Genomic DNA, 22,435 nt, shown 5'->3' on the forward strand with positions numbered 1-22,435 from the left:
CTCTGGGAGCCTTTGCTCTGGGGGAAGGGAGGACACTCAAGCAGAGGCTTATGGAGAGGCCCGTGTGGCATGGAACTGAGGCCTCCTGCCCACAACTGTGGGCGTGAGCTTGGAAGGGGGAGCCTCTGGCCCAAGTCAAGCCTTTAGATGACTGTGGCCTTGGCTGGTGTCTTGATCATACCTTCATGAAAGGCCAGGAGTCAGAACCACCCAGCAAACCCGCTCCTGAATTCCCGATCCACTGAAGCTGTTAGGTAACTGTTATCTTAAGCCACTATGTTTGCGGGTAATTTGTTACGCAGCAGCAGCAACAACTGCCACACTTACTCACCAGTGTCACTCCAATACTGTCCCCTGTCTGACATCACTTTTTCCTTTTCCTGGACTATTCCTAGCAGCATGCAGTCATGCTGGAATTTCTCCCACTTTAAAGAAACCTCTCTTCTTCTGGTAGTTGGGGGGGAAATTTTCAATTCTTTAACAGTTGGGGGAAAAGAAATTTAGGCATGAGGACGGGGGAACTAGAGAATGATTAGGGCCTGGTGCAGGATTAGAGAAGTCATCGCTCAGTAACGCCCAGGATGGTCCTGCCATAAAACCCAAGCCCATCTTTAGGTGGTGCCTCTCCTACCAGCTCACGAACACCCGCCTGCATCTTGTGGTGGAGACCTGGGAGAAGCACTGCCCTGTCCCAGGGCTGGTGAGGAAGATATTAGAAAAACAGCGAAGTTACGGAGCATGAAACTCGTGTAACATTTTAAAACAGAAGACTTCAAAGAAACATGGTGGTCATAGCAGGTACTCCAGGAGTCTCCACCCTGGAGAGGCGGGGCTGTTCAAGGGATCAGCAGGGGGACAGTGGGGGCTGGAGGATGTATCCTGTGACTGTCTATTCAAGGTTTTCTTGAATGTCTGTCACAGCATTTGCCCCTTCAGGAAGCCCCTGGAACAAAAGCTGAGGGCACCTCGCTCCGGGAAAACCTTGATATTAAAGACTATAAAGACCACGTTGAGTTCAGCGAGGTATGTGCAGAGGGGAGCGGAGGGTGGCTGATGAGCGAGATGCTTTACCGGGCACTCCCGGGTCCCATACTGTGTGAGAGGCTCACTACGGACGAACCCTGTTTACTCCTCACCTAAATGAAGTGTCAGGCTCACTGACAGGAGAATATGAGACTCAGAGAGGTTAAATGGTCAGTGGTTACGGAACTGGTGGGCAACAGGGCTTGGATCCCACCCCGGGTCAGGCTGGCCCCACTGCCAGCGTCCCAAGCATCCAGAGTGGGTCAACCCTCTCAGACCTGGGACGCTCCAATGCCCAGACTCAGACGAGCCCTAGGCAGTGAGCCCCTTCCTGCCAGCGGCTGCCGCTGCGCCTGGAATTTCACACAGGGTGCACTGAGTCCCCACACCACAGGGAGGACCCCAAAGAAAGAGGGAAAAAAGGGGTCTGGGAAGGCCAGGTAGAGGTGTGGGAGAGCCTGACCCCCAGGCCTGGAGCACAACCCTCAACCCCTAGGGAAGAACTCCAGCTGGCAGTGTCCTCCTTTAACTTCTCACACTCTCAGCCTGAACAGAGCAGTTGGGAAACAGAGAAGAAAGTCACAAGAAAGGCCCATGAACAGATTAGGGGATAAGCTGAGAAAGGAAAGTTCCAGGAAATGAAACAGGTGGGGGGAGGGGCTGGTACCACGACACAGGTTGGGTTGGCTGCCCAGGTAACAAGAGCCTCTTCCTGGTGACAGTGTCTGTACGTACACACACACACACACACACATTTTTTTCTGGAAACACACTCTGCCTCTCAGACCAGAGGTAGCAATATGACCCACACTGTTGCCTGCTGTGGGGAGCAGGCCAGTCTGCACACAAGCAGAGGCAGAAGGGGGACCTGAAGAGACAAGGAACAACGTAGAAACAGGAGGGAGAAAACAAAGAAGGGAGGACCTGCCTGATCTGGAAGGCCTGCATCCGGCTGCCCACGGCACTGACAGTGACTACAGCCCGTTTATGTTAATTCACACATCTGCCTGTTTGCTCACAGCATCTCAAGTTCATCTACCATCCAGTTGTATATGAAGAAATGCACCTCCAAAATCACACTCACACCTACAAAACTAAAAAAACCAAAGTTAATTTTCAAATTAACTTAATGAATGGGTCTCTCTCCAAAAAGCTGTTCAAAAGAAAGCATTTATTTTTATAAATGTTTTCTCCACCAGTATATCTCCAACTGTGCTTAAGAAAGATTAAAAAAAAAATCTGTATTCAATCTTGTGAAAAGTTAAAAGAATACCCAGTAGCTTCTACTTCTTGTTTCCAATTGTATTGCCATTAATTTATATTGTCTTGGTATAAAAATAAATTTTTTTTAAATCCCAAACTAACACATAAATAAGCAACACCCCTGCCTGCATATAGTTATAAACACACACGACCAATGCCCACGGGAAGGTATGACAGGAATGCATTTCTGGGCAGTTTATCCATGATGGCAGCAGGCAGTGCAAGAAAGACAGTTCCGAGAAGACGATCCGTACTGGCTTTTAGCACAGGATAACCTCTCATTTCATGGTGTGCATTTCACAACGTTAAAAAACAACCTGCTTTACTTGATTAAAACCAGGGGGAAAGAATAATGTCCGCAGGAGCGACAACGTGCAGAAGTTCTCTGGGGGTGCCGCGCGGGCCAGGAGACCAGCCTGACGGTCTGACCTGGGGTGGGGGCCAGGGACCAGCTCTCCGCCCCTGTAGGCACAGCCAGGATTTATGTGGAACTTCAGAAACGTGCGCTCCCGTCTGTGTTTGATACACTTCAATGATCATCACCAGGGGAGACATGCTCCCTCTAAACCGCGTGGAGGACCATTTCCAGATTCAGTGGAACAGCCGTCCTCTCCGGGACCTTGACTTCAGGTGACCAGCTGAACGACGGAGTGTCTTCCTCTCTTGTCGGTGCAGTTTCTCAGCCTCCTGCTGCTTCTTCTGCTGTTCAGACTAAAAGAGAAAATTAAGCGAAGAGAGAAGGAGAGAAAACGCTAACACCCCTTTTTTGTAACCACCAGAATGCCAACAGCACGACCACCAATCACAGTCCTGCTGCGGGAGAAATGTGCGAGGCCTGTCCCTGGACACTGCTCCAGCGGAGACAGCAGGATGAGGGCCAACCTTCACAGGGACAGTAAAACCTGAATTCTAAACCCGGGGGCAAGAGAAGGGCCTGGAAACATCAGTGTGAACCACAAAGTCTGGCTTTTCAACTGACGCACAACACTCGTGTGGCGTTTTCAAAGGTACAGCCCCTCGCAAGGGAGCCAACTTAAGAAGATGCTACTGCTTTCAAAATGTCCACGACGTATCTTGTAGAACTGTCTTTTGTTTCTAAGCCAGCATCATTCATTAGTTTACTCACATTACCTTAAAAACAAAAAAATACTTCGGTGTACTGAAAATGTATAATAACCCACCCATGATAAAGCATCCAGTCAGCAGAGCTGGTTCCAAAGAATTTTCAGCTATTTCCAAAAAAATCAAACTCCCCTTGAAAGGCAGAGATCTACCATCAAATGCTAGGCAGACACGTCCCAAGTTCATGGCTGGGATGAGCTCGTGGGTTCTAGGCTGGCTGCGTTAAAGGCACTGTTCTCAACACTCAGGGGAGAGCCAGTTCCTCTCCAAACAGTTCCACTACTTTTAGCAGAAATTCTCAGAAGAGTATCAACGCTGAATCCACGATGGTGGTAAGAGTTGTGCAGTTTTAAAAACACATTTGAGGGTTTAGATAATAAAAACTACTAACTGTAAAGCTCAAAAACAGACAAACAAACAAACTTAGCTGGTGGAGCTGACAGGAGGTAAACTGGGAAGACCCCCGAAGGGCATAAGTTCTAAAGCTGAAAAGCACTGCCTTTCAGACCCCCTGCAGCCTGCCTGCCTATGGTCTGTACTTTCCTATGCACCTGAAAATATTTGTCTGTCTTTTAGTCTTGAAGAGAAAGTCTCCATATTTACTTCCAGATAGTATTATTCAATATTTGAAAGTTAGCGAGTTGGGAGGTGAGGGAATTGTGAGAAAGGAGCAATTTGTAAAAACCAAAGGGGTGAATTACCCTATTCTAGGAAACTTTTACACAGAATTATTTCTTTTTCTGATTATCATCATCTTTTCAGAGCCTTTTCAAAGTCAAGCCTGCCCTGGATATTCATCCTTCCCCTGGGCTCCACTCGGGGCTCTGTCCTTCCAGGGGACCACGCAGGGGCCCATTCCTCTTCCATCCCCTCAGTCTGCTACTCTTGCAATGGCCACAGTAAGTTTTTAAAAATAAAAATGGTATGTCAATCTTCTGCTAACTAAAACTTTTTAACAACTTTCCGCAATTCTTAGGATTGAGGTTAAAATTTAACACGCCCTTCTGACGAGGCCCTGCAGAACAGCTCCACGTGCACCTTCTCGGTTACATCTGATCCACAGTTTCCTTCCCCTTGACGGCTACTTCACACACGTAGGCTCCACAGGTGTCCCTCCCTGACACCACCCCCCAACCTCCCCTCCAGGTCAGGCCCCGACAGTCCCAGCCCTCGGTCCTCCCTGGGAGCCCTCACCACACTACAATGATGTTACTGTCTGCGTACCTCTCTCTGTAGACTGAGGACTGTGACAAGGACCACGTCTGTCTTGTCCTGTGTGTCTGTGCACATGGCACAGAGCAGGTATAGTACACATTCATCAACGGAAAACTCAGAAACCCCGAGGGAAACTGCACGCTCCTTAGCAGACAAAATAATGCTGTCATCAAGACTCTTGTAAAGTTAGTGAACACTGGTTACTTAATATTTTGTTTCTTCCTGTTAAAAAGTATCTCCAAGAAAAATGTTTCTTGTCCAAATAATTCTGGATGAGAAGCGAGGCACTAAGTAAAGGTAAACAGGGTGGGCTGCAGCTTTTGAGTCGAGGCTGTTACGCGCCTCCAGTATGGGCACCAGTCGTAGATTTCCCTCACGTGTCTGCTGGCAAAGCAACCTTCCAGGAGTCCCTGTATGGCTCCCAGAGTGCATTCTGGGAGGCCCTGCCCGACGGACCCCACAAAGGCTGGAGCCCACACAGGAGCTTGCAAGCAGCAGCAATCGTCCTGCAGACAAGCCTCCGCCCAGAAAAAAAACTCTTCTTAGCCTCTCTCTCAACAGTGGATGCATTTGGAAGATGTCGCTGTCATGTGACTGATTCATTTTAAAAATAATATTAAAGCATAGTTTTTCTCCTTTCATTTGATTCACATGTTAGAAAGTACACATGAAAAACTGGGAAAACTTGGGATTTTACCTGAGTGTATCACATGCCTAGTATAAAGAGAGATCTGTATCAGAAAATATATGTACAAACAAACCCTAAATGTTCTTAAATAAAACTAAGATTTAATAGTTAAAATTTCATGAATCAAATGATAAAACTGGCCTAAGTCAAACCCCAGCTGATGTTCCCAAAGACAGTGTCAAAGCCTCTGCCAGACTCTATGAGGCTGTTTTAAGTGTTTCTTACTTAGTGCTTCTGTTTTTAGCAAAAAAAAAACCAAAAAAACAAAAACAGAGCCAGCTTATTTTCACTTTACCATGAGTTACAAACTGATATTCAATTCAGTAACTTCCCATTAAAAAAAAAGGTGGGAAAGGAATGTGCTCGCATCCTCCTGAAAGCTCATCTGAGCAGCAGAGGGAGTGCCCAGCGGCCTGGGAGGCCCCGATGCCTCGGAAGTGCCCCCACAGCTGCCCTGCGCCCGCCACCCACTTGGCGACCTGAACTTCAGAGGGGAACAGGAGACGTTTGAAACCACACAGAAAATTGCTAAGAAACCAGGTATACACAGTGAGTTACTCTGAACACACACCCAGTTTTGGTTTATTTAAGTGAGAAGTGAAAGAGTGCAAACTTGCTCTAAACGGGGAGAGATTTAACTGAAAAGTTTCTTATACTTAGAATAAAAACTTCTTTTGGGGGACAGAAAGAGGGCAAATTGGAGAAAGGTGGCCAGAAGGTACAAACTTCCAGCTATAAGACATAAGTACAAGGGACGTAACGTATACATGACGACTACAGTTAATGCTGCTGTATTATCTACGTGAAAGCTGCTGAGAGAGTCAATCTGAAGAGTTCTCAGCACAAGGAAAAAGCAATTTTTTCTTCTAATTTTGCCTTTTCTTTCTATTGTATCTATATAAGATAATGGATACTAACTAAAAAAAAAATGTTCTTATCATTTGCAAGCCTCCTGATGACATCAGAGAACTGTCAAAGGATCAGAAGGGAGTGGGCAGAGGATCTGAACAGACATTTCTCCAAAGAAAATATACAAATGGCCAATGAGCTCATGAAAACATGCTCCACCATCCTTAGTCATCAGGAAGATGGAAATCAAAAAGCCACGATGAGACAGCACTTCACACTCACCGGGAGGACCACAGTAAGGAGGACCGACAGCAGCAAGGGCTGGTGAGGATGGGAAAACGGCCCCCGTGCACACTGCTGGTGGGAATGCCGCACAGCGCAGCTGCTTTGGAAAGCAGTCTGGCTGTTCCTTTAAAAGGTAAACAGTCATGATACGGCTCAGCAAGTCCACTCCTAAGTACAGGCCCAAGAGAAACAGAAACATGTGTCCATGCGGAAACATCACCTGAATTTTCATAGCAGTATTATTCACAACAAAAAAGAAAAGAAAAAAAGAAACAACCCAAAGGTCCATCAACAGATTAAAGGACAAACAAAATGTGATATATCCACACAACAAAGTATTACTCAGTCACAAAAAGGAATAAAGTTCCTGTACATATTACAACATGGGTTAACCTTGAAAGCATAAGGTGAAAGAAGCCAGTTGCAAAAGAAAACATGTTGTATGATTCTATTTATATACAATGTCCAGAACAGGCAAATCCATAGGCTGGGGAGATGGGAGTATGCAAGGAGACTGCAAAAGGGGGTTTCCTTTGGGGGGACGATGACGTTCGGAGTTAGATAGTGGTACCGATCACACAGCTTAGTGACTATACTAAAAACTGGGAATTGTACACTTGAAAGAGGTGAACTTTATCTGTGAATTATATCTCAATTTTAAAAAAGAAATGGAGGTGGAGTCTTTGTCATTCTTTCCCTCCCAATGACAAATATATTAAAGGAAACTAACTAAATGAGAATAAATTTTTTTGAAGAATAAAACCATGCAGTTTCGCTCATCAGTTAATAGCAAATATTTAAACCAGCTGATTCCTCCTTTAATACATGCCAGGCATCGTTAAAACTGGCTAAAGAAACGACTCTTGTGAGTCAGCTCAGAATAGGACCTACTACTGACAGAAATTCTTCTGAAACGACACATCCTGGGCAAGCTGCTCTTACCGCCAGGAACGTCAGGAACTCACCAGTTCTTGAGTTTCTTTGAAGTCCACATAAGCTTCAACTATTCTTTTAAAGCCATATGTGGTCAGGACTTCCGCTTTACAAGGCCACATTTCAGGTGGCCCAGTGACCCAGAAATCACGCTGCTGGTTCCTCAGCAACAGTACCAGCTCTGGGGTCACCAGGGCCCTCGGGACACCGGAGACAGGCCTGCTCTGCCAAAGCCAAGCAGTGTGCTCTCAGCCCAGGAGGGGCTCTGGCAGTAAGGAAGATGCTCGAACAGGAACAGAGCTTCCTCAGCAGGGGAAAAGCATGGGAAGGCAGTTCTGAGGTCAGACACAGACACACCATGACTGGAAGGCTAATTTTCTCCCGTGAACTAAAAAAGAACATTAAAAAGCAACTTACCTTCTTTAATGTAAATGTCAATTGTTTGCTGCCAACCGTGGTGTCGGATACACTCAATGTCCCATTTTTTGCTTCAAGTTTCAACCGATCTTCAAGGGTTTTACTGTAGGAAATTTAAGAGAATGACACGTTAATTAGCATTATGTTTTGATTTGCCATTTGACACAAGTTTTAATTAGAATTGACTCTTTTACCTGTGTGGTAAAGACAAAAAATGGCATTCATACAACACAATCAATGGAAAGAATCCCAAGCACTCAGTCATTACTCATACTCAATAGATGCGCAGTGAAAACAATGGCTGCCCCAAACACCCACTGATTTCATATTTTGAGTGGTGGTTCCACCTATTTCAATGGTTGTTACTTACCTTACTAAATCATATTTCTGAAGCCAAAATACAAGGAGTAATATTCCTGAAGCCTGTAATTTTCTGCAATGGTCAGTGGCTCTTATGCTTCGAGAGCACTTGATATTTACACCACACGTAAGTTAGGTATGTGAGTATTTCAGCAACTCATTCACCTTCTACAAAGGCGTGAACGCAAATGAAGCCCTCCAGTCAAGCCACAGAGAAGTGCTTACGAGGATTCTGACTTTTCCTTTACTCGGGCTTAGCTCACTGGACTGGACTCAACACCCACAGTTGGAGCAACTTGAAACATGAAATCATCTGATTACACAGAGAAAACAAAAGCAGTTACACTGAGGGTAAATGCTGAGTCAGCCCTATTCACTGTGACTTCTCCTGGTGTCTTTCCTTTCAATCTCTTCCTTGAATTCCTCTTTCTGACACACTTTACTCCAAATTTAACTTTCACTTCATTTCTTGATCACGTTTTCCTAGCTTTTCTAAGGTCTCTTTCTGTAATCTTTGTCCCTGTCATGGTTTGCTGTATGTGAACTGCAATTCACTGCCATCTGCAACAATCAAGATGTTAAACTTGAATCTTGTACCAGTTATACAGGACTTCATTGCATGTTCTTATAATAATGTTTTATTATAAAATAAGATCATTGTTAACTTGGTTTAGAGGGAAAAAACAGAATTATTGCCTTAAGATAGACACATCCAGTAAGTTTTAATGTTAGCTCTAATCCTTCTAGAAAGGCTAAAAGCAACACCTTCATATCCCTAGGTTGAAACTAGGAGGAGAGAGGAGAGGGAAGAAGAGAAGAATATGGTTTTCTCTTCTATTTGGTTCTCTCCTCAAAAAACAGTAAATGTACTTTCCAGTCCTCCTTGTACCAACTTAAAACTGAATGCACCCCTTTTAAAGTTGGTATTTGAAAAACCTGGTTGAATTAAAAAGAGGGGGGTGCACTGTATGAAAGGGTCTTATTTTTCCTGAAATACCATCTTTGTAACTAATTACTGAGTAGAACACAACTCCTAAATGATCCATTAAAGAGTGATGCTCCTTTGAAATTCTGAAGCCAATGTTTGATGTTCACACTCTGAGAGATCTAGCTCTAGTTTATGACTACCAGTAAGTACTAAATATACCTTCTTTATATAATTTGAGACATAAAGTGGTTAGCATAAAAGTGGCACTCTTTTCTAAGCAATAATGTTATTAAGAAGCACTTTTAAAGTACTTTTCATCTTCAAAGTTCTTAACAGACTAACTAATTAATCCTTTCAACATCCCTGAGACAGAAGTATTTATCCTTTACAGATGGCAAAAAGGCAGGGAAGATGTTCTATGCCTTGCCCCAGGCCACATAAGGATTTGAGTCTAAAACCAGGATTCCGATCTAAGAATTTCTGCTTTCCAGGCGTGTGTCAGACCATGGTTGATTTATAAAGTTTTGTTGCAGAAATGTATTACGATTCTAAATGACAAGCTTCCACATGACAAACAATGAAATCAAGACTTGGTTTTGCCTTTGAAAAAAAAAACACAACAAGAATTCAAAAGTGAAGTGTAAACCGACTCCAGCATGCATGTGACTCATGCCAGCCTAAGCACATTCCTCCAGCCGTCCATTTCATTTTTGTTCTTTCCTTTCAGAGCTATAAACTGTGAGATTTTAATTCTGAATAACTCTGGAGCCACTGAGACAAGGTGGTACACAGAAAACACTAATTTGCGAAGAAAAAGACGTTTCAAGACAATTGTGGGAAATCACTACTCTTTTAAGAATGACCTATTTCCTCCGTGATGGGGTGCAGGCGCTCTGGTCTCCTCTCAGTGTACCTTGACGTGCACTTGCAGAAACTTGTTCTGTCTCGGCTCCTTGGAGAGACAGCTGAGCTTTAGAAGGAGCCGTGGCAAGAGATCAGACACGCCGAGGGAGAGATTTCTACATGAAAGCAAGTTCCACTTCCCTCCCTTCACAGTCAGCTCTGGAACGCAGAGTTCCACAGCCTGCTACCACTCCGGCAGAGAGGAGTCAAGAAGTCAGACACCTGAGAACTGTCTACCGTAACGGAAGAGGAAAAGGCAGAAAACCCTGCCCGTCCTTCTTGGTGATTCACTCAGGACCGGTGGGCCCATGTGGGAGGCGGGAAGGGGCTGGCCTGCCCCATCCTGTCCCTTCTCCCTGTCCTGGCTCAGGTCGGCTGGCTTCTGGCTACTTTGTCATTGATAGCAAAGAATTTTAAGGAAAAAAATCCTCACTGATACAAGATGAACAACCTGCACCCTCCCTCCCCACATTTGTGGGGATTGCTAAGACGACAGATTCAGGCTTTAGAAGGTGAAAAGCGGGAGGAATTACTCAGTGCAGGATGGGGAGGCCATCTGAGGAAGAACCTAAATTATCAGTAGGGCTTTACTGAAAGAAAAAAAGGAAGATGGGCACACACTACAAGGGGAAAAAATCAAATTAGATACTCAACAGATGCCCCACGGTGGCTGAATGATACACTTCTTTGAGGCTTTAAAACACACATGAGCTAACATTTAATTAAAAATAACGCTCCTCGGGAGGTGGGTAGAGCTCAGTGGTAGAGCACATGCTTAGCTTGCTCAAGGTCCTGGGTTCATTACCCAGTACCTCCATTAAAAAAAGAAAAAATTTTAAAAAGTAATGCTCTTCAACTGTGTTTTAAAAATCACTTGGTGAGGAAAAGGAAGGAGGGGAGTGGAAAATATACATCAGGGCACCTGCTTTAGTACAGCACTGAGAAGGATTAAATTAACCTAAAAGAAAGGAACCACCTACATCAAAGGGAGTAAGAAAAGAATGGAGAAATGGAATCCACAGATAAATGGTGAATTTTAAGCACTTAAAAATGTTAAGTACTTTGTTTTAAGTATACAACTTTGATAAATATTTACCCACACTGCAAAAGTTACTGAAAACTATTTCAGTGCTTTCAGTTTGCATAATGTTGCTTCAAAGTCTCAGGAGATGTAAGCACAAGCAACCATGAGATCTGTTATCTCAACTTTCCGAACAGTTAAAAATTTAAAAGATTCCTAATACCCACTGCTGCTGCAAATGTGGGGAAACAGGCACCCTGGCAAGAGTGCAAAGGCCCCCAAGGCCTTTCTGGAGGGCGACTTGGCCGTATTGCTCACACGCCTCTTTTGATCTAGCAAATTCCATCACTAGGTATTATATTCTAAAGAAACTCTTGCACATGTGTACATATTTATAACTGTGAAAGAAGGAAGAGAAAATCAAGAAACAATTGAAACATCCAAAATTAGATATTATGGCCCAACCATCTTAGGAAGTATTTATGCAGCCATAAGGTAGACCTCCATGTACTTACAAAGAAAAATTTTCAAAATTTACTGTTCAATGAAAAGAGCAAGTGAATCAGCAACATGATCAGTATGATCTATTCACACCAAAGACAGGAGAGCTACAACTGTACAGGTGAGTGGGCGCATACGCGAGGGTGACCAAATTCTAAAAGGACACCCAAAGTGGTTACCTTGGGGTGGGGGGGAGTGTGGGCTGGGAGACTCTCACCCTTCACCCTGTGTTCTTGAGCATTACAACAATGACATGCTTGTATATGATAATGATAAGATGCTTGTATATTACAATGATATGCTTGTATATTACTTCAGTAATAAAAGATTATGTCTTTCAAAGTGTGGGTTTGGAATTAAACTGCTTTCAAAATTAGACTTTAAAAATGCTTGTATTAAATTAAGGCTGCATTCCTTCAGTTCTTACCCACTATCAGTGAGGAAAATTAGCTGAAGAGTAAAAACTGGCCATCATTGTTTAATTCAGAGTGGATAATGTTGCAGACATGGTAAGTGGCTCACCAAGAGCTACTAAAGTACCTGGTGAAGAAGGTGTGAGTTCCTCAAAGGCAGAAAGTGGCTCAGAAATCTTTGCATTTCCAGGACCTACCACAGGGTAGGTGCTTCAAAGAATGCTTTCATGAACTGAACTGAAAGGGCCACCCAGCAGGCAGTATTTATTACCCAAGAAGAGGGGATCTCCTCAGCTACTGATTTAGAAAGTTATTCCAAGCTCTCTTTCTCCAGGGTTTTCCAACAGATTATCTCCAACACTTCCATTATGCGTTGCAGACCACTGCTGCCCCACATAGCAGGAGAGGCTCATGTGCCCAGATTCCTGACTGAAGCCAGCAAGCATGAACTTCCCAGTCTTTCTATCTATAACTGTAATTATTCCCACCCACCCTGACTTCTTTCCCTTGTCTCTGAAGAGCTCTTTAACAGGTGCTCCTGGCCCTGTTCACTCCCGATCGCTCACTCAGTTCAGTTCTGCCCATTCAGTCCAATCTCTCATTTCTTCCCTCTCCCCTTTCCTTCTGTGGTTACTTTCTCTCTGCATACTAACAAGTCATATCTCTCAAGCCTAAAAAGCCTTTCTTACCAAGTTATGGCTTTGATTCCTCTCACTGCCAAATGGCTCAAAAGAACCATCTTGACTAATTATTCACAGTATGTTTTTACATCTCTCCTTCATCAATCCACTGCAGTGAGACATACGGCTGAAGGACTGAGACATGAATCCCAACAAGACAATCTTCCTACGGCCTTGTTCAGCTTCCATTCTGCGGGCCCCCCTGCTCCATCTGACAATGGTGTCATACCTCTATGACATTCTCTTGGCTCTTTCCAGTTTTCCTCCTAACTTTTGGGCAACTCCTCAATAATGTTAACTGCCCATCTTCTCCTTCACCGGCGCCCAACATCAGAATTCTATTGCTACTGGTATTGGTATATTCTTGACACCTCTACAATATGTATTACTTTGCATGCATTTGCACATTTTTAGAGAGGTGTATGGTTTTCATCACACACTCAAAAATATTTGTTGTTAACCAAGGACTCTACCCTTAGCCCTCATCTCCCTCAGCACACTTACAGGAAGCCTTTTTAACACAGTGGTTTCAATCCCACAAGGACGTTGGTATCTTTCTTAAACCAGTATATCCGGGCCACCTCTTACATTTCCATTTGTCTACTGAACATTACCAGGAACACATTTGGGTCCTGTAGACTTAATGTGCTGAACACCCAGCTCAATACTTTTAGCTTTAAACTTGTTTTTTATTCTGTATTCTTTATCTCAACATTGCTAGACATTTCAACCTCACCCCTGACTATTCATTTCTCCATTAATATTAAATGAGTAACCAAACAATGTTGTAGTGTGTCTCATCTTAGGCCTTCTTATGAATAACTTGGTTCTAAGTCTGTCTGCCCTTCTCCGCCCAGCAGTTCAGGCTTTCATCACTCCCCACTGGAACTAGTTTGTTAGCTGATCTCATGTGCCCGGTTTCTCCCTGCATCTTCTAAAACTGAGGCATTTTACTAACAGTTTCTGGAAAATAGGGGCTTTTTATATCTGTATGTTTTTATTTTTACTTTCTACAACCAACAAGTGCTGCTTTTACTGTGTAAGTATTTACATAATTGGGGGGGGGAGACAGAATAGACTTGATCATGTTGATCTTAGCTCACGACCCCTCCCTGGCTAGCCAGGGCCTGGCTCTGGGACCAACGTGGCTTTCGAGCTCACCCTCTGCTCTGGCCACCTCCTCCATGCTCTCGAGCTCTTCCCTCAACTTTCACACAGCACTCCTCCGTCCACGCCGCTCCCTCTGCCTTGAAGAACATCTCTCCCACCCTGCTTTCAGTGCTCATCTTTTTTCTTTCAAAAGACCAGGCTGAATATGATCTCTTACAAAGACTTCCTTAGATGTCTAAAAATCCACTCCTGTCTTCCTTAGACACGTCCCCACACCTCTGACCGGGTCACAGAGCATCAACCAGGGCGGCAAGGCCACGGCACAGTAGCTGGCTTTTCCTTTCCATCCCCTGGGCCTAGAACAGCACTCTGTTCACACAAAGAACTCAATGGATGTTTGATTGATGAGGTGGGTGGAGAGGCTGACAGGTGGATGAATAAACTCACGAATCAAGTACTGTAAGGCATATAAAAATGTGCTGACAGACATGTGTATTTATCTAAAGCCATGTTACTATGCCAAGCAAAGAAGAGAACTCACTCAAGCACCGATTTAGGATTCATTCTTCACTTTCCCCTTCATAGAAATAGTTTTGAAGCTGGGCAAGTTCAAGGGTACTTTTAAACATAATACACCCGATTCTGATGTGCTTTATTGACTGCCTTGTAGCGACTTGCAGAAAAAACATAAGGAGTCACTTTAACTGTCTGAAGGATAATAGTTCAATATTCATTAAATAATATTAAAATATTGCAAGGTTTAGGATTTGCCAAAATAATCCAATCAAGACTAGAATTCAATAAGCAGTTTGTGCCAAAATGCCAGCAAACTGCAGGCTACTCATACCAAGGGGTTATTTAAGCAGTAGGATTTTTCTTCTAAGTTCATGTAAGTATCATCACTTAGATAACTCTTCTTCTCAAAAAAATTGCTTAACTTAGTAAGAATGTGTAATTGCAGTGTATTAACTTAGCTATTATTTATTCATTAAATACTAAATTTTCAACCCTTTTGTGTTTTACATTAATATCCTACTACAACCCACAGCAAAACAAGAATGTTCGTGAGTTAAGTCATGCCTCCCACCCCCAAATCATGACTTTCTGTTGCCATGGTTACATTGAAAACTGCTGCTTCCAGGTTTCCCTGGTCAGCGGGTTGGGGGTAAATAAGTTCTTTTTCAGCAGATCGTGAAATGGTAACTTCCAGACTTGCCTGACATGTAGCCAAGGCACAGAAGATTCACACTTTAATAAGGATTTATCAAGTGCCTATCCAGGTCTAGGGACTAATTCAGGAACTAGGTTATAAAGTAAATAACAAGACAAAGCCTATAGATAATCTAATAAAAAAACTGCACCCCACAGAATTGGAACACTGGAAACAAGCAGTCTTTTCACTGCTTCTGAGTAGGACTCCAAGTAAAAATCTAAGAACAACAGCTACATAAAAAGTGAGGATGCACACACTGCTGCTGGGAATGCAAAATGGAGACGCCTCCTTGGAAAACAGTTTGGCAGTTTCTCAGAAAGTCAGACATAAAGTTACTGTGTGTAGCCAAGAGAAAGGAAAACGTATGTCCATGCAAACATTTACACACAAATGTCCACAGCAACACTATTCACAATAGCCAGAAAGTGCAAACAACCCAAATATTCATCAACTGATAAATAAATGAATACAATATATATCACGCCCTGAAATATTACTTGGCAATAAAAACGAATGAAGTACTGACATACGCTACAACATGGATGAACACTAAAGACGCTGTGCTAAGTAAAAGCAGTCAGACAAAACGCTACCTGTTGTATGATTCCACTTACATGAAATGTCAGAATAGGCAAATGTATAGAGACAGAGAATAGATTAGTGGTTGCTTGGGGATGGGAGGCAGGGGTAAATGGGAGTAAATGCTAGTGGGGTAAGGAATTTTGTTTGCGGATGAGGAAAATGTTCTAAAACTGACAGTGATGACGGTTGCACAAAACTCTCTGAATATACTAAAAACCAATAAATTGCACACTTTAAGTAGGTGAATTGTATGTTACATAAATTCTATTTCAAGAAAGGTGTTATAAAAGAGTGAGGCTGGCAGGTAAAGAAAATTTCTTCAGAAGATACTGGATTCTTTGCAACTTTTGTGAGTCAGAACCAGAACTTCTAGATGATCCTGGATCTAAGGTGAAGGATTCACTCAACATTTGGTGTCCCAGATTTGCCAAAACTGGCAAAATAAAGATGAATAAGCATATCTCCTTCCAGAAACAATTCAGCCCATCCATCGAAGTTCCCCCCTCGGATATTTCCTCTGTCTGAAAAACCACATTTTTCTAAATGGGGAGCTGGGAGCTCAAAAAGCACAGGTACAGAGCTAGCACCAGCCGACCTAACACCTCATCTGCCTGCCCGCCTCTTCCTCCTCCATCTTCCTGGGCTCCCTAGGCCTCCGGGCTCTTCTTTCAAGATCATCTACTCTATTCCCATTCAGATCTTCTGTATCAATATTCAGCCTAGACTTACACGACTTAGAGCTTACACACATTTTGGACTTGAGTACCTAGCTTGTTCCTAACTTAGACACCTGACAGCTGTAACTGTCCAAATAATATTGTTTTTTAAAGTTGACTTTTTTTATTGTGGTAAAGCATGTATAACATAAAACATCATTTTAACCATTTTTAAGTGCCTAGTTCAGCGGACACTCACTCTTGTGCAGCCATTACCACCATCCATTTCTAGAATGTTCTCATCATTCCAAATTGACACTCGTACCTCCTTAAGTGATGGCTCACCCCCCCAACCCCTGGCAACCACCATTCTACTTTCTCCCTCTCTGTATCTGACTATTCCAGAATACCACTCTTTCGGATCTCTCAATTTATCTACAAAAGGCTTAAAATTTCTAGCAAAATTTCCAAGTGATCTTTTTAATAATCGTGTAAACCAAGATGAGTGTAAACGTAACTGAAATTCTAATTTTTAAAAACAACTTTTTGTTAAAGAAGTGATTATCTCTTAATTACGACTATAATTTAAGAGCGTGGCTTCTGCAGGATAAAAGTGCTCTAATGTGTGTATTTACCAATACTCGGGGCCAGACCCTGTTATCTTATGTATGTAACCACACCTCAAAAACGTTGTTAAAAATAATCACAATAGAGACCAGCGTATTTCCCCTCAGGCCTTGTGGTCCTTCCCTCACATTTACTCCCAAGATCCAAATGCCACCCTGAGGGCAAGGTGCCGGGCGAGGAAAAGGAAAGCTGGGCCACCACCTGGAGCCACCACTGAGGGCAGCATTACTTACTTCATTAGCTTCTGTTTTGTGGCAGAATCTTTGAAGCTTCTGAATTCTTCGCCTGCTTTGATCTCATAAAACTGGGGCTTGAGGACCGTCTGCTGGTCCTCCTTGAGTCGTTCCTGCCGCTTCACTTTTTCCTCCTGTTGGAGAAGTCGGCGCTGTTTCCTGACCTCTTCAACCCAGTCCTTTTCATCATCTGAACTCTCAGAACTTTCTGCATCACTTGGTTTTCCTTCTGGTTCTTCCTCCTCTTCCTGAAAATAAAAATAGTAAGAAGCAGCTCCTTTCCCCCAACCAAAAACACTGATCCATTATTCTCTTTTAAACAGCATTAGCCCATTAGAGCATGTGACATTGCATGCATCAGGAAAAAAACGTCTTTAATTAAATAAGGTATAGTCCTAAGCTGAAGGTCAAACAAATTCCAGTTCAAGTTAACTCAAAGACTCTTCTAACTTAGACAGAAAACTTTAAACAAACAGGAGTAAATTCTAAATGATATAGAGAACATTACTTTTTCACGAAGTTCCTGTTGCTCTAAGAGTCTTAGCTTCTTCTTCCTTTTTTCACTAATTTTGGAAACAAGTGGATTCAAAAGCCTAAATTCTTCACTCTCTTCATCTACTTGGAAGTCAGGGTTCTCGAACATAACTTTAAACCGATCATCAGAGAGAATATTAGGAAGGCTCTGTAAGACAAAGAATGCAAAATTTAAAGTTAATATCAATAAAATCTGACCAGAAAGATGGCTTAAAAACAGTTCATTCAATAATAAGTTAAGAAGCTGCAAAAGGCATAACTTACATAAATTATTACAGAATTTTTTAGAACCAGTTTCCGGAACTTTCTAATTCCTTATCTCTTACCCACAAACAAATTCTATTAATCTATTTCACGGAAAATACATATTACTTGGCCATTACACATAATGAACTAAGAATGAGTCTTTTGGGCTAACTTTAAGCTTAACAGAGTAGAAAGAATTTTCTTCAATTAAAATTTTTTGATGCAAAAACATTTTTCAAGGAAATTTATGTGTTTGAAACATGGCTTTTTAAACATAGCTATTGTACTGAATGAAAATTACTGAATCTTTTGACTGCATATTCGAAAACTGGGAGAGGAACTACACATTGATAGTAAGTCATGAATTAACACAGTGGGGAGCTGGTGGTGTAAGTTTACTGCCTCCAACTGAGTTATTTGGAAACATAAGGGATACTTCCTTCCCTTATAGGATAGCCTCATCCATTTTTTTCTCTCTAGGCCATTTAATTTTGGGTGATTAGGATGTGCTAATGTAGGTTTACCGACTGTAACAAATGTCCCCTCTGCTAGGGGAATATTCAATAGTGGGGGGAGATTACGCAGGTGTGGGGACAGAGGGTATATGGGAAATCTCTTATCTTCCCCTCAATTTTGCTATGAACCTAAAACTATTCTAAAAAATTTAAGTCTTGAAAAAAAAATCCAGTGATTGAGAAAAGTTAACAGGAAAAAAAAGAAGTTATGTTCCGTTTAAGACTGGTTAGGTCTATGGCACAAGGAGACTGACATCAGGATTCTGACGGACACAATTAGGTGCCTGCAACGAGGCACCGGGTCTCAGGAGAGAAGGCAGGGGCTACAATGGATAAATTCTGGAGTTATCTGTAAGTACAGGATAGGTGATATTGCTGAAGACCCAAATATTTTCAAATGAACAGCTATTAGAATCTAGGTTAAAAGAAATACATATACAAAACCCAAGGGAAATCTTTTCTCTTTCATCTTACTGTACTTATTAAATAACCATATTTAATAAACAACAGAGAAACATGTTAAGAAAGAATATGTTGCTAGTATTTTTTTTTCCCCTTAATTTAAAACAAATAAATTGCACTGCCTAAAGACAAGTATGCCTTGGATGAACAAATATAAAATAAAAACTCTTCTAACCTAGCTGTAAAAATATTTCCCCCAGAGATTTTTCCTAGTCTGTTTGTTTTCACAGCTGTCTTTAAAAAAAAAAAAAAGCAGGATGAGATGTAAGTAGCGATGTTCTACAGCAGTTTACAAGTGTCTGGCTCGTCACCTGCCCTGTACATACACATGTACAGATGCTAAACTACTTGCCATTAAAATTTGGAAAACATCTTAAAAGTATTGCTCATACCACAGCCCTGCTTCAAAGAAGTATATTATGATACCTATGAAATTAAGGCAATGCAGACTTCTGAGTAAAGATGGTGGTTTGAACACAAGCATCTCCTTCTAATCTTCACTAAAACCCCATGAAAACAATAGAAAGGGGACTTAAAAAAAGACACAAACCCTTAAGGATGAGAAGGATATGAAACGGACCCACCCACTCAAACCGCAGGCTTCTCTGGAGGGGAGGAGGTGGCCAGTGGGGGCCGCAAGGCAAGAAGGGAAGCATCCAGACACGAGGGGCTGAGATGCCACCTCACCCCACACCCCAAGCCCTCCTGATGATAGTTCTCAGCCCTCAGAATCCTGGCAGCCAAGCCGTCACTCTCGAAGCAGGAGAATCTGACCAGGCAAGAGAAAGCCTGAAGAGATCCTGCCATCTGGCACCTCCTCAGGTAAACAGTTCGGCCAGGTCGGCACACAGGGACTGACGAGCCCTGTCTCCACCTCAGAGCTTCCACTCAAGATTATGACTATGGATCACAGCAGCGAAAAACTACTTAAAACATTTTTTTTTCCCCCAAGAAAATGTCCCAGCACTGAAGAACCGAAGTCCCTGGAGCAAAAGGGCCCGCTGGGCGGCCAGCACTGCAGGCCGGGTCTCTGGCTGGAAAACGGTCCCCAGCACAGCACAGAGCCAACGCCAGGGACTTCCTTGGACTCTTCCTCCTTCTGGCCTGACTCGCGTATCCTGCAGGAGAAAATCCTAAGGAATTTCCTGAGGAAAAGTAGCATGTCGGGGTAACGTGTCGCTGCGGCTGCTGAGAACGTGCGTGCTTGCAAATCTCTTCACTATACCCTACAATGAATGCTTGTCTGGGCTGGAAACAATATTCCTTCAGAAAACTGAAAGTCCTTTATAATCTGTGTCTCACATGGGCGTGAGGTGGAGCGAATTGCCAGGATGCTGGCTGAGAACCAGTATTTGAAGATGATGGTTCTGGAATGGAGCTGGCAGGAAGATGTCAAAGAGACTTCTTGGAGAAGTAAAATTAATCTGACAACTGATCTTCATATAACTATCCTGAGATGAGATTTAGACAACTGGTAAAGAATTGAGAATTAACTAGTGATAATTACACAGAAAGCTAACAAAAAGTCAACTACTCAGTGCAGGAAGACTAAGGCTGTGCAGGAAATATGACTCCAACTCAGGTGGTAAGGAGTATTTGCATACTTGTAACCAAATAAATGCTGAATACTGCCTTACCCAAAATCACAAGATAACTTTACTAGAAGGGAAGGTTATCGAAAAGCAGTGCCTAACATTTAAAAAGTCAAAAAGCACCATTATGGGCAATAGTAAGAGACAAGAGTTCTACACCAAAATAATCAGCTAGAAAGGCAAGTGTCAGGAGATGTGAAAATAGGAGATGGAGGAGAGGGGGTTACAGAGAAGGACAGAGGGATAGCTGACAAACAAAAACATTATCTTTAATTGGTACTAAAAGGCCTTAAAAATAATATTTTGGATGTTAAAAATGATCTAATCTGACCCAGCATCTGTGCATGATTACACGTTTCCCCTAGCGAGATGAATAATGACTTGTATACAAACTGCTCATGGTACAGAATAATCCCTGAGGCTGTTAAGACATCTATCCAGGGTCCCCAGGCCACAGAACCCACTCGGCCTGCAGATGGGACATGACAATACCTGGCTCAGCTGCTGCAGAATCCCAGGAAAGTCCGTTCATAAAAGACTTCAAATCAACAGTGAAAATTTGGTAGAAAAGGCCAACAGGCAAGAAATGGCACTTGTAAAAAGAGGTGGTTCAAACCACTACTCAGACCCTTACAAGTCAAATGGGTCACCATTTGCATGCCTCTGCTTCTGCACCCTGAGAGCTCAATACGTATTTGCTGAGAGAGTAAGTGAATCAATTAGAATTATTATCACCAAATGTCTAAGTTTGGATACGGTCCAGATACTGCTTCTTGACATTATGCGGTGAGTCATTTGCCACTGTAGGTCCAACATCAACTCAACGGTAAACATCTTATTAGAATCTAATTCTGTTGTCAGTGGTAGCAATATCTGGGAACATATTTCACTGTCTGCCTCCATGAAATTTCAGTTGGAGCCAAAGCAGATCATAACTGCACCACACAGACTTTCAAATCAGGAGTTATCAGAGCTATTAAAGCTCTTGAGGGTTTGAAGAGCTGAGTTCAAAGGCAAGACTAATGAATTGCTGATGGATTTAACAATTCTTTCAAGTATTCTTTACAATTATAGTGAAGGATTCTTTCCTTAATTCATGAATGGTTTTTAAGGTCATTTTAATTAGATAAAACTGTTAAACAAAAAATCATACAAACTGTCTAATAACAGCATCAGATTTTTTGATGACTATATTTAAGTATTTCTGGAAAGAAACTGAGCTCTGATTAAGGGGTCTGATTTGGGTCAGCAAGCCTCTAGAAAGCAAACCAGGAGCACGTTTTACAAACATGACTTTCTAGCAGGATTCTTCAGTTTACACAGCCACAAACACCATGCTTCCAGCTTCCAACAGCTGAGGGGAAACGACTGCCGGACAGGGGGAGATGAGGGTGCCGGACAGGGGGGAGATGAGGGTGCCGGACAGGGGGGAGATGAGGGTTTCTAGGGCTCCTCCTTCTTGCACTTGCAGCAGAAGCAGTGCACGTCTGGCGGTTCCTTACCGGATGACCCTATTAATGTTCTGACCAAAACTGTTTAAAAGGTACAGACAACCATGATTTTCCCTTTGACCCTGCAGATCACTGAGCACGGTTTCAGCTCTCGTGGTCGTTTTCACCATCCTGCACCACCGTGCAGCACGGACCACCAGTGGTCTACATCTCTGGCCACCCTTAACCTCAAGAGAAGTCTGTGCAACAAAGAGGGGATGGTGAGGAAAGGGGGCTTTCCCCACATCTTCATAATCATGTAAGATCTTTTAAAAAGGCTCCTGAAGTGTGTATACCACGCTGCACACACAATCAAAATTAAATTTTAATTTAAGTGTCCTACTCTCTGTAACATTAAATGTAATAAAGACTCATAAGCATAAAACACAGACAGGCCTGAGTACATCTGCAGCCCAAATCAGCTCCTCTCTCTTCCTCCTGAAGCTGGAAGGCATGATCCAAAGATCACTTTCATTACACTTGCAGAATGACATTACGAAGCTGAAAGGTTACCTCTCTAATCCTCCTCAGGCTAGGCTAACGAGAAAATCAATGTGAATACTCTGAGGAGAAA

The 22,435-nt window shown here is 42.8% G+C and overlaps 1 protein-coding gene across 2 annotated transcripts in view; it reads right to left on the bottom strand.

Moving 5' to 3' along the window:
• Positions 1-2,175: 2,175 nt before the first annotated feature.
• NOL10 (nucleolar protein 10) overlaps positions 2,176-22,435 on the bottom strand; it is an 85,871-nt gene continuing 65,611 nt past the window's right edge. For both annotated transcript variants that reach the window (XM_006191857.3, XM_032497023.1), the window contains exons 18-21: positions 17,531-17,704; positions 17,023-17,270; positions 7,796-7,898; positions 2,176-2,997 (exon numbers count right to left, since the gene is read on the bottom strand). In XM_006191857.3, the coding sequence (XP_006191919.1) occupies positions 2,878-2,997; positions 7,796-7,898; positions 17,023-17,270; positions 17,531-17,704 (645 nt within the window). In that variant the 3' untranslated portion in view covers positions 2,176-2,877. The remainder of the gene's footprint in view (positions 2,998-7,795; positions 7,899-17,022; positions 17,271-17,530; positions 17,705-22,435) is intronic.

The sequence above is a fragment of the Camelus ferus genome, chromosome 15 (genome assembly GCF_009834535.1).
Source record: "Camelus ferus isolate YT-003-E chromosome 15, BCGSAC_Cfer_1.0, whole genome shotgun sequence".
Lineage (NCBI taxonomy): Eukaryota > Metazoa > Chordata > Mammalia > Artiodactyla > Camelidae > Camelus > Camelus ferus.